Here is a 13,301-nt window from a genome sequence, read left to right as displayed (position 1 = left end):
CCAAACTTTATTCATTTGTTGAGGCAACTAAAAGGCCAGGGTAATCAGTGACTGCAAATGAAGGTCAAACCAGAATCCAAGGCAGTTCTCCGTGGTTTCTCTCTAAAACCAAAAAGCATTTGCAGTACATCTAGAGGACATTAATTTAATCCAGTGTCTAAGTTGTCTTAAAAGAAGCAAAACCTTTTCATCCTAGTGAACTATCCCTCAGGGGCCCATACTGTAGGCTCAGATAAGTAAGGCTACCATGGGGGATGGATGCGGGTGGTAGCCGGGCACCCCTGAGAGTCGGTGAACAGAGGGGGCTGCATAAAGGCCCCTCAGTGGAGAGAAGTGGGTCCAAGACTGGCAACAAAGTGCAGGGTCTGGGATCCAAGTGCGTCATAGCAGGATCCAGGTGCGAGGTGTGGGCGGCAAGATGCAGGAGATGGAACCAGCCACCATGCCCCTGGGAGGGACATTTTAGGGAATTGCACCTGAGGACTCCCCAGGACTGGTGAATGGGAAGGGAGGAAGAAGGAGGGCTGGGCAGGGACCAGATAACAGAGAGGGGTGAGGAGGTGCGCTGGCATCTCATTGTTCCTTCCACCCAGAAGATTCTCCCCTTTCTCCACCTCTAAAATCCAGTCCCCTTCAGGGCTCAGCTCAAATGCTGCCGCCCACAGGAAACCCTCCCCGGTCTCCTTGGCTGCATTTGATCCCCACTCTGTCCTCTGACAGCTCCCTGCTCTCACCTCAGCCTATGTTTTACCATGCTCTGCTCCCTTTATGGTAGTTATTTGCATGCTTGACTTGGCTGATGAGCTCACTGGGGTGGTTATTTGGGTTAGACAACTCAGTATCTGACTCATTTCTAAGGGGGAAAAGTGCTTTGTGCATAGTGGGCATTTGATTTCTACATTTTCATCAACAAACCCCTGGGTGAATTCCATGAGGAGCATGTGTAGAGAAAGAGAAACTCCTGAAGGAGCTGTGCTTGATCCATAACTGCGCCTCACTTAGCATTTAGGTGGGATTTAAAATTGAGTTGCTCTCAATAGCCCACCAGAGGGCGCTCCGGTACCCCAATAAAGAATGAGACCCGTGTCGGACCACCCAGGCCCTGGTCTCAGGGCTGTCCCCAGGGGCTGGGGTCACCCACATCCAACTGTAGCTGCTCAGGGCCTTGGGCCAGGGTGTCTGCCACTGGCCAGTCCTTCTCCTGAGGGAGCAGTTTCACGGAAACCACAACCACACTGCCTGGGGTTAGCCGGCTGAAGAGGAAGGAGGAGAGATGCAGCTGGGCCCTGCAGGCCACCAATTCCAGAGGTCATGTGGGCAGTGTTGTGTGCATTGTGCCAGGTGTGTTCTGACTGTGCTTTCTTAGATTCTCTGTTGGTCTCTCTGGCATCCATTCATCACAGGGCCAAAGTAATGGCCACAATTATTTACACCTCCCCTGTGTCCAGTTTCTGAAGACACCCAAAGATCATATTGCAAACTCTTAACCAATTCCAAGGGCATCCCTGTAACCATCTCCTTTCTAAAACTCATACCCCAAACCAATACTTCCTCTGCCCCAAGTCACCCAGGGCCACATACCAGACAACAAGGGGCAGCCCCTGAGCCCAGAACTTGCCAAATATTCACACTAGCAATCCTCAGTAGTTTCCCTTGCCTGGCCCCGCTTTTCCCACGGGGAACCCCAGTCAAGGTGGTGGCCTTGACTTGACCCTCGCTTCTCCTGTCCTGCGTGGTGAGGCATGGCCACTTCTCTCCGGAAATCTAAGGAAGTCTTCCAATGACAGTGACCTCCTTGTCATCAACTCAGTCACCTGCCTAAACTCAACTCCCGTAGGTACATTTTAACACATGGGGCCAGGGACCTGTTCTGTCTCTGCTTTGCCACTGATTGGCTCTGAGGCCTTGACACAATCATTTCACCTTCCTGGGCCTGTTTCTCCATAAAATGATGACACTGGACCTTCTCTAACCTGTTGGAAGGTGTGCCCACTCAAGAGAATGGGGATTTAGCCGGCTGCTTTTCTGCCTCTCACATTGGACATAGGGGACCAGAGTCTTAGAAAACCTGCAGTTTCCTCATAATTGACCTGCCATGACCTGGGTATTTCCCATGTCCTATTCCAAAGCCACATGCACACTAGAGGGAGGAGACACTCAGACAAGCTACGGGGCCAGGGCCTTGTTGAAAAGTGAGCCTTAAGAGGACATGCTCAGTGCATGTATGCACATGTTCACAGCAGTGCTACTCACCACAGCCAAAAGCCAGAAACAGGCCGAATGTCCATCAGTGGCTGAATGGAGAAATCAATAGTGATGTACCCATGCAAGGAAATATTCTTCAGCCATAGAAAGGAGTGAAGTATGGACACGTGCCACAATGTGGATGAGCTTTGAAGACATGTGAGAGAAGGCAGACCCAATGATGAGTCCACTTGGATGAAGGGCCCAGAATAGACCAATCCACAGAGACAGAATGCAGAGGGGTGGCTGCCCCAGGCATGGTGATTAGGGGAATGGAGCACAGATACTGTATGGGTGCGGGGCTTCCTTTTGGGGCGAGGAAAATGTTTGGAACTAGATAGACGTGGTAGTTGCACAACACTATGAATGTAGTAAATGCCACTGAATTTTGTTCACATTAAAATGGTTTATGTTATGCCAATTTTATATTAAAAAAAAGAGGACATGTTTCATATAACTTCTTTTCTGTAGAGTAACAATACAAAAGCAGCATGGGTGTGACATACATGGGCTTCAGGATAGAGAACACCACTGGGGAGGGCAGAGAAAGAAAGGAAACAGGATAACACAGCTGTGTTAAAAAATAGTATTAAAATATCTTAAGACAGTATTAAAAAATAGGGTGATCTGAATTTAAAAAAAAAAACAAACCCACCTGTGTGTTGTATCTAATTTTCTGTATTCAAAATCCTTTCTTATGTAAGAGAAAAAATATTTTAGTAATTGTTAAAAAAATGAGGGGATGGAGAGAGGAACTTACCAGCACTTCTGAGCCCAATGAGTCCAAAGCACCTTCCAGATTGTCACAGGGCTTTACAGAGGTAGGAACCTCTTGCTAGATGGTGGGCAATGGGTGACCAGTGGTCAGACCACAAGTCGACCGCCAGGAAGTGACAACAGAAGGTGATATCTGAGGCCACTAAGGGCTGAATGCAGCCTTTAGCCCCTAAGCCCTGCTGTCCAGCCAGAGGAGTGGGAGCTGTCCAGAGAGCTGCACTGGCCCCACCCTGGGTCCCCAGTCCCTGCCGTCTGTCACTGAGACAAGCAAGCAATGGAAGCAAAGACTGAGGGAGCAGAGGGGATGACACGCACAATATAAACCAGAAACTTTTCTAGACTGACAAAAGTGTTTATTTTGCATCCTTACAAATTGCAACAGTTTCAATGGTAAGGGGACTTACGAATTAACAACACCTCTAGGACAATATGCAGGGTTCAGGGACAATAAACGGTGTCTAACAAAAGGAGTATTTTTAGTATTGAACATTCGATATCACTTTTTCCTGCAATCTGTAGATCAATTCTTGCCCTATTTCTGGAAAATTTCTTGACATGTATCTTTAAGTAATTTTCCTGATTCATTATTTGTTTTGTCTCTTTTGTGCCGAATTCTTTCTTTTTCCGCTCTTTATTTCCATTTCACTTTGGTTTCCTTATTTCTGTCCTGTGTCCGTTTTTAGTACTATCCCATATATCCTAGTGCAATTTTCAATCCTGACTTCATATCTGGGAGTATTTTTTCACTTCTTGCCTCAGTTCTGCTATTTCATGTTTTCATCCCAGATTTCACCCTCTCTTTATGCCTTATTTCCTTGGGCTCTTGTATCTCTTTATTGTATTTTATACACTTGTGACATTTGTAGCAAAAATTTTGACCACAGATGATATTCACTTGCTCTGTAGCAACAGTTCTTCTCAGTTATTATTACTGTTATTATTTGTGTCTGTTCCACTTTTGAAATTTTGAATGAGGTTTTACCTGGGCCAAATATTTCCCATTTTGATATCAGGAAGGTATAGGACTTTGCTCTAAGCTAGTGGGCATTTTCTTTAAGACCCAGGGTTTTACACGTGGGTTTTCCTAGTTTTTTAAATGCAATTCCTTATAAATACAAAATACATAATGTGTATGTAGGGTATACAAACCAATAATAAAATAAACACACACCACTCAGCTTAATCAACAGAACCTTCCTGCTGAAGGGAAGTCCCCTTTCCCTCCCTACTGTCACCCTCTTATCAACCTACAGAGGCAACTATGTTCCTGAATCTCGCGTTTATCATTCTCCTTGATTTTCTGTCACAAACGTGTTTGTGTAAATAAAATATGTGTGTATATCCTTAATATGATGCACATTGCATGTTTTTTAAACTTCTGAACTTTCTATAAAAGGCAACATTTCACACACAGTCTTCTGTGACTTGCTGTTGTGGCTCCTGTTTTGTGAGATTCTCCCCTATTGATGTGTACAGCTGTAGCTCATCTCTCACCATGTGACAGCACAACGCATCCTCTTGTTAATGGCTTTTGGATCTTGCTGTTAAAGAGAGCTGCTCTGAACATTTTTAAAACTATTTTTTAAAATTTATTTTGGTATCATTGATATACACTTACATGAGCAACATTGTGGTTACTAGACTCCCCCCACATACCCCATTAGTCATTGTTCATCAGCATAGTAAGATGCTATAGAATCACTACTTGTCTTCTCTGTGCTATTCTGCCTTCCCTGTGCCCCACCCCTACATTACGTGTACTAATTGTAATGCCCTCTTTTCCCCTTATCCCTCCCTTCCTACCCATCCTCCCCAGTCCCTTTCCCTTTGGTAACTGTTAGTCCATTCTTGGGTTCTGTGAGTCTGCTGCTGTTTTGTTCCTTCAGTTTTTTCTTTGTTCTTATACTCCACAGATGAGTGAAATAATTTGATACTTGTCTTTCTCCGCCTGGCTTATTTCACTGAGCATAATATCCTCCAGCTCCATCCATGTTGTTGCAAATGGTAGGATTTGTTTTCTTCTTATGGCTGAATAATATTCCATTGTGTATATGTACATATTTTAAAACTATTTTTTAACTTGTTTTCTTATGCATGTGTAGAATTTCTCTAGGACAGTGGTTGTCAACTCTGGATGCACTTTAGAATTACCTGGGAAACTTTTACAGAAATGCTGACACCGTAAGTCCTAACTGGTCTTTGGAAAGGAGGGGTCCCAGGCATGGGTGGCTTTTGTTGTTTTTTTGGAAACTACCCAGGTGATTCTAATATTACAGCCAGAGTAGAAGCTGACACAATAGGGTGTGATCCTCCCAAACCATCCCATCAACAGTGTGAAAGAGCTCCCACGTGGCTGTGCCTTCACCAGTACTTGGTAATGGTTCCGTGATGAAGCTTTCCCTCCCCCTCACACAAGTGACAGGTGGATGTAGGGTGGTAACAAAGCCAAGCCTCCCTCCTCCTGCCCAGAGTGCTTCCTGAACACCGGGCTTCTCTGCGGGATTCCTCCTTCAGCCCCCCTGCTTGCCCAGTGCACTGGGGACCCTCTGTTACAATGGAGTGGAGGACAGGAGCAGAGAAATTGGTTTTGCAACTCAAGGGGAGCCTCCAACCTGGAGGCCTCAGCCTGAAACAAGTTTGCAGCCTCACTTCTCCCTTTTCTCCCTCCCACACCCCAGCTCCAAAGCCCACTCTTTCAGCCCCTTTCCAACTATGGCTGTCTCAACCCTAAGGAAGATAAAGTTTGCCCTGGTAATCTCTCAACTTGGTGCTTTGGAGTGATTTCAGGGAGAGAACTATGTCCCACCTGCATGCTGTCAAGTTCTGAGCAAATGACCTTAGAGAGTTTACCAAAAAAATTCCCCAAGACCATCGCAAGCCTACTGACTCAGAACATACAAGGATGTCAGGCACCTGTACCTTTAAAGGTCCTCAGGGAACTAATGGTAGCAGGTTACTGTCTGTCTTAACCAGTGTCCTCAAATATAAATTGAGGTTGAATTCAGTGGTATTCAAGGCTGTTTTTGGCTCTAAAACCTCCCTTCTTCCAGTCACAAGGTGTGAGAACAGTCCCCTCCTGGTCTCCTCACTGTGTAGTTGCAGCTGAGCTCCAAAGCCAGATATGGGCTAACTGGCAATGGCAAGGCCTCTCTCCAGCAGGCTGGCTGGTCTCCCTCTGAACCCTCTCATGGAGTGACCCAGGAGCTTCCAACATGGGACCAGTAACTATGCCAAATGTATCACAGAGGAGGAAGTGTCATCCTTTTTGCCAGCAAAGGCAGTGACACAGACAAGGGTCAGGTCAGAGAAGTGTAAGACATTTGCCCGGGGTCCTGCTAAGCCCATCCTAGGAAGCTTTTTGGCTCAGGATCTCCTGTCCTCAACCAGCAGGTGAGATTTTTGTCCTTCACCTTAGCACCAGCAGCAGAAACTAACAGCATCCTGGCCCAGCAACTTGACTGATGAATCTGCTAATATTAAACCTGGTCAGGGGCTTTATTAGTTTCCTACTGATGTGTAACAAATTACCACACAAATGTAGAGGCTTAAACCCACACACATTAATCATCTCAGATTCTGTGGGTCAGGAGTCCAGGCACAGTGAGGCTCCATGCTCACCTGGAACTCAGATCCTCTTCTGAGTTTATTTGGTTGTTGAGTTTAGATTTTTGTTTTTGTAATAATAGGGCTGAGGGCCCCCTTTTTCCTTGCTGATCAGGTGGTCTGCCCTGGGCTCCTGGAGGCTGCTCACAGCCCCTCGCCAGCCAGTGAGAACGCAAGAGAAATTCTTAGTCCTCCAGTTCTTTTAAAGGACCAGCTGAAGGGCAGGCCCACTCAGGATACTCTTCCTGTTAACTGAAGGTCCATTAGGGGCTTTAACTGAATCTGCAAAATCCCCACATTTACCACATACTGTAACCTAATCACATTGGTGATGCCCACCACACAGACCAGTCCTGCTCAGACTCAAGGGCACGGACTGCTCCAGGCTATGCGCCTATCCAGGCACTCTGGAGTTGGCTGCACCCCTAACGAAAACCCACAAGCAGGGACCAAGATAAGCAAAAGCAAAGTTAGGGAAGTAAGTCAAGTTCCAAGGACAAACACCAACGAACACTTTTATTTATGAGTGGAAAAAAATTCAGGTCTCTTCAATCTACACAGTCTCTCCAATGATTTCACAAGATCAATTTCAAGTCTGTGTGGCTGGGGAACAAGGAAAATGAAGGGTCTCCAGCTCAGAGGATTTGTTGTTGGTTCAGATTTCTGTCTTGTTTCTCTCTAATTCTCCTTAATGTGGACTCTTCTAAAGTAGATGGAGACCCTGATCCACAAGTGTAGGACTGGTCCCATTTGTGTGGGACATGAAGTTTCTCCAAAAAACAAAGTCCTGTGGTCCAAAGTGAGCCTGGACAGCTGTGTCAGACATCACGTACACATACATATCCCCTCTTACAACTGATATGCTGAAGTACACGTTTAATAACTGCAGATTAACAGGAATCACAACAGGACACAGATGCAGTACAGTAAGATGGATAGGGTGGGAGTGGAAGGGGGCAGAGGGACACTGGATATGATTACAGCAACCAGTGAGTGACTCCTTTGGTGCCCTGCGGAGGCCACGCGATACCTGACTTGCATAACAAAGAACTTCACATTGAGTAACCACCAACTCTAGAAGACAAGCTGTGGCACTACTGCTGAGCTTACAGTAGGGGCAGGACTCCCATCAGTGTTAATACTCAAGGTTGTCTGGGCTCAAGGTGTTACAGTCAGCATTCTGACACTGAGAGCAGGGCCTCTTCAGGACACACTCCCTTTCCCTAATACAAGGTGAAGAAACAGGTCCCCCCACTCAGGTAACCAAGCCCCATTACACCTTAATCTTTTGATACATAGCAGCATTACACACCACTGCACCCCACAGCTGGCTTCACTCTGTCTACTAAGCGCCCTCCCTGCAAATGGAGTTTAAACAGAGTGAGCAAACCCAGAGGAGATGGGAGGAAGCACAGTGGTGGGGCCTGAGGGATGGGAGTGGGCTGGAGGAGATGTGTCCCATGCTGGGTCCCTTCTAGGCATCACTGAGATTGCTGTTGCTCAGGAGCACCTGCTCCCCAGGTTTGAAGGCCGGCATCCCAAGGTAGGGGCAGCTGGCACAGCGGAAAGCATCGCCCAGGTAGCACTGTTGAGAGAAGAGACGATCATACAGGGAAGCCCAGTATCAGCTTATCCCAGAGATATGGCCAGACCCCTCTTTTCATTATATAGCCACAGTGGCCTGAAGGAGATGGCTGGGTGCATCTGGGTCCAACTGGGACCCAAGTATTAAGATCACTGGTTTCATGAAAAACAGTGGTCTAGGAAAGTTCCTTAGGAGGCTGTATTTCTACATTCTCAGCATTTCAAATCATAGCCAAGCTCAGCCAAATGGTTGGATAACATGAGGCCACTATGAAGTAGGAAGGAAGGAGCCAAAAATAAGAAACAACAGGAGCCTTCCCTATAGCCATGAGTAGGAGACAGCCCCTCTTCTCCATTACTACCTATACAGATGTTCTCACATATTTGCCTATTATTAAAACACCTGGACAGTAATCCTTACAGCTGGAGCTAGTCTGTTTAGTTTAGGATGATGCCCAAAACCTCCAACAGTTTTATGAATACCACATTATATCCAGATATTTACATTTCCACAAGCCGACTTGGGTAAGGAGCTCATCTGTTCTCTTGTCTTCTCTTTTTCCAGTTCTTCTGCAAGGCCACAGGTGCTGGGGGAGAAGCAGGAGGGTCAGAGGGAGATTTGCCACCACCCAGAAACTCCAAAACCTTGGCAGTGCTAAAATGTGCTCTAAGGCCTTTCTCTTTATACTGAGATGTCTTAACTCAAATGCTTATGGTGCCAGACAGATAAGACAAATGCATGAGGCTGTTTAGGGAAACAGTAAGAGGGCAGGGAATGGGGCACCCAGGGGAGAGATGTCTTGTCTACAAAGGCCAGCCACTACTCAACTTCAGCTGATTAATGTTAAGGAGCAAAGCAGACCCACTGCTGCCATATTTTCCAAAGTTAAGAACAAAAAAATCTGCATTCTTACTTGAAATCTCTTACTATGTAAAAGCTGGCAAATTCTACATTTAAAAACACACTGATGATTGAATAAGCCTGCACACCACCTGTACAAGACCAGTTAACTTTTACCACCTTTTCCACCCACTTATGACACTAAAGCAAAAAGACCAACACCAAAGTTTCCAGGTAGGACTGAATGTATGCAGCTAATTTCATTTTCCCTCAAAATCCCACAACAAATTCAGTGAAGACATAAACCCACAAAGACTGAAACCACAGCAGTATAGTACTGGCAACTGTAAAGCAGAGGAGGGAGAACTGACTTTGACAGAAGAACCAATCTCCACCCGGGCAGGGAGGAGTGCTGAGGGATAAACCCATAGCGTGCCCTGAGATCTCAAGAGGAACTGGTGGCACCAGGAAGCCCCTCTCTGAGAAACCTAACCAACCCAAAGGGAAAGACCCAAAGATGCTGACTCTGGGGTGTCCCCCAAAGGCCTACTCGGGTCCCTAAAGCACAGCCAACAAATCCCACCTCTAAGCTCAGAGACCCCAATGAGCTTTCTGTCTTGCATTATTATCTTGAAGACAACCAAGGTTACCAAGCCTCTTAAGAAAGCCTCTATGTAGAACTCAGAGATGACGATAAAAGGGAAAAGCAATTCAGAAGAAAAAGACTATGCAGGCAGAAAAAAACCCTCACAAGAACTATCACTAACCTCAGGGAAAAGAAGGGATCACATCCACAACATAAAATAGGATGCCATATTAAAAACAAGTCAAAACAAAAAAAAAGTAATCTTAGAAATTAAAAACATGATGGTAGAAATAAAATAACTCAGTAGAGGACAGACTTGCTGAAATTTTCCACAAAGTAGGGCATAGGAAAAATGTGGGGGCAGAAAATTACAGGACCGATCAGAGAGATCTGAGTAACAGGTTACAGAAAGAGAAAACAAAGAGAAAAGACAAAAATCATAAACAAAATTAAAGAATATTTCCCAGGACTATGGACATGGTTCTAGACTGAAAAGATGCATTCAATGGCTAGTGCAAAAGATGGAAGCAGATCCTTATTCAAGACGTGATATTATAAAATGATACTGGGGATAAAGAAGATTCTACAAACTTTTAAAATGGAACACGAGGTCTTACAGAAAGGATCAAGTTTGAAGGCTGCCACTCTCACGAACCACAGCTGCCATTACCTTCTTTCAACCCAAGGGCAGGTAAGTGAGCCCAGACTCTGTCCTCGTCTTATCTTGACATGTGCTAATAACATTCAACTTACCCTCCCAACCCTGATCAGCTGAGGACACTTATTTCACCCAATGGATGTGTTCTGCTTTGATCTGCTCCTAAGAGGGGTGCTTAGGCTACGGTAAGCTTAGAAGAGAACACACATAACAGCCCACTCCCTCTGACGTATTTGTGCTGGTCACCCAGTCACTGCATCACATCACAATGCTGTCAGGCATTCTAATGACAGTGTCCCTGGGTTTCCTGAGCAGACTCACGACTCTTTCTACAAACTTCCCCAGATGCAAATCTTGCAGATTCTCAAACAAATGAAACCAGAAGACTCTGTTGACCTTATCTTTCACTGGGAGCCTTCAAAGATATGGAATTTTGACCTCTCCTTGCCTAGTCAGATTTGGGCTTACTACTCAGTTCTTTTTTTTTTAGGAGAGCAAGGCAGAGGCTTATTTACATATTTATTTATTTTTATTTTGGTATCACTAATCTACAATTACATTAGCAACATTATGGTTACTAGACTCCCCCCATCATCAAGTCTCCACCACATACCCCATTACAGTCACTGTCCATTAGCACAGTAAGATGCTATAGAATCACTACTTGTCTTCTCTGTGTTGCACAGCCTTCCCTGTGCCCCACCCCGCCGCCTACATTATGTCTGCTAATCGTAATGCCCCTTTTCCCCCTTATCCCCTCCCTTCCCATCCATCCACCCCAGTCCCTTTCCCTCTGGTAACTTAGTCCATTGTTGGGTTCTGTGAGTCTGCTGCTTTGTTCCTTCAGTTTTTTCTTTGTTTCTACACTCCACATATGAGTGAAATCAGTTGGTACTTGCCATTTTCCACCTGGCTTATTTCACTGAGCATAATACCCTCTAGCTCCATCCATGTTGCTGCAAATGGTAGGATGTGTTTTCTTCTTATGGCTGAATAATATTCCATTGTGTATATGTACCACATCTTCTTTATCCATTCATCTACTGATGGACACTTAGGTTAGTTCCATTTCTTGGCTATTTTAAGGAGTGCTCCGAAAAACATAGGGGTGCATATATCTTTTTCAAACTGGGCTGCTGTATTCTTAGCGTAAATTCCTAAGAGTAGAATTCCTGGGTCAAATGGTGTTTCTATTTTGAGTTTTTTGGAGGAACCTCCATACTGCTTTCCACAATGGTTGAACTAATTTACATTTCCACCAGCAGTTTCCCTTTCTCCACATTCTCACCAACATTTGTTGTTGTTTGTCTTTTGGATGGTGGCCATCCTCACTGGTGTGAGCTGATATCTCATTGTGGCTTTAATTTGCATTTCTCTGATGATTAGCGATGTGGAGCACCTTTTCATGTTCCTGTTGGACATCTGAATTTCTTCTTTGGAGAACTGTGTGTTCAGATCCTCTGCCCATATTTTAATTGATTATTTGCTTTTTGTTTGTTGAGGTGTGTGAGCTCTTCATATATTTTGGATGTCAACCCTTTATCAGATATGTTATTTATGAGTATATTCTCCCATACTGTAGGATGCCTTTTTATTCTATTGGTGTCCTTTGCTGTACAGAAGGTTTTCAGCTTGATACACCTGTTCATTTTTGCTTTTCTTTCCCTTGACCGGGGAGATATGTTCATGAAGAAGTCGCTCGTGTTGATGTCCAAGAGATTTTTGCCCATTTTTTTCTAAGAGTTTTAAGGTTTCATGACTTACATTCAGGTCTTTGATCCATTTCGAATTTACTTTTGTGTATGAGGTGAGACAGTGACCCAGTTTCATTCTCTTACATGTAGCTGTCCAGTTTTGCCAAGACCAACTGTTGAAGAGGCTGTCATTTCCCCATTGTATGTCCATGGCTCCTTTATTGTATATTAATTGACCATATTTTGGGATTAATATCTGGACTCTCTATTCTGTTCCACTGGTCTGTTCTTGTGTCAGTACCAAATTGTCTTGATTACTGTGGTTTTGTAGTAGACCTTCAAGTTGGGAAGCAAGATCCCCCCTAATTAATTCCTTCTCAGGATTGCTTTGGCTATTCAGGGTCTTTTGTGTTTCCATATGAATTTTAGAACTATTTGTTTCAGTTCATTGAAGAATGCTGTTGTTATTTTGATAGGGATTGCATTGAATCTGTAGATTGCTTTGGGCAGGATGGCCACTTTGACAATATTAATTCTTCCTAGCCAAGAGCATGGGATGAGTTTTCATTTGTTAGTGTCCTCTTTAAATTCTCTTAAGAGTGTCTTGTAGTTTTCAGGGTATAGGTCTTTCACTTCCTTAGTTAGGTTTATTTCTAGGTATTTTACACTTTTTGATGCAATTGTGAATGGAATTGTTTTCCTGATTTCTCTTTCTGCTGGTTCATCATTATGTGTATAGGAAAGCAACAGATTTCTGTGGATTAATTTTGTATCTTCCAACTTTGCTGAACTCAGATATTAGTTCTAGTAGTTTTGGAGTGGAGTCTTCAGGGTTTTCTTTTTTCTTTTTTTGGTGTCATTAATCTACAATTACATGAGGAACATCATATGTTTACTAGACTCCCCCCATCACCAAGTCCCCCCCACATACCCCATTACAGTCACTGTCCATCAGTGTAGTAAGATGCTATAGAATTACTACTTGTCTTCTCTGTGTTGTACAGCCCTCCCCGTGCCCCTCACCCTACATTATGTCTGCTAACAGTAATGCCCCCTTATTTTTCTCCCTTATCCCTCTCAACACCCAATCTCCCAGTCCCTCTCCCTTTGGTAACTGTTTAGTCCATTCTTGAGTTCTGTGAGTCTGCTGCTGTTTTGTTCCTTCAGTTTTTTTCTTTGTTCTTATACTCCACATATGAGTGAAATAACTTGTTACTTGTCTTTTTCCACCTGGCTTATTTCACTGAGTATAATACCCTCTAGCTCCATCCATGTTGTTGCAAATGGTAGGATTTGTTTTCTTCTTATGGCTGA

At 44.4% G+C, this 13,301-nt stretch overlaps 1 protein-coding gene across 4 annotated transcripts in view; it reads right to left on the bottom strand.

The window, feature by feature from the left end:
* Positions 1–13,301, bottom strand: part of CIAPIN1 (cytokine induced apoptosis inhibitor 1) — a 41,945-nt gene that overhangs the window by 3,549 nt on the left and 25,095 nt on the right. The window contains exons 8-9 of one of the 4 annotated variants that reach the window (XM_036881113.2): positions 8,714–8,795; positions 7,113–8,209 (exon numbers count right to left, since the gene is read on the bottom strand). The exons of the other annotated variants lie outside the window; for them this stretch is intronic. Coding sequence (XP_036737008.2) covers positions 8,099–8,209; positions 8,714–8,795 — 193 coding nt within the window. The 3' untranslated portion in view covers positions 7,113–8,098. Of the gene's footprint in view, positions 1–7,112; positions 8,210–8,713; positions 8,796–13,301 lie in introns of those variants that run through there. 4 annotated transcript variants of the gene reach the window in all.

Source organism: Manis pentadactyla, chromosome 15 (genome assembly GCF_030020395.1).
Source record: "Manis pentadactyla isolate mManPen7 chromosome 15, mManPen7.hap1, whole genome shotgun sequence".
In the NCBI taxonomy this organism is placed as follows: domain Eukaryota; kingdom Metazoa; phylum Chordata; class Mammalia; order Pholidota; family Manidae; genus Manis; species Manis pentadactyla.
This window is presented reverse-complemented; position numbering and strand designations above follow the sequence as displayed.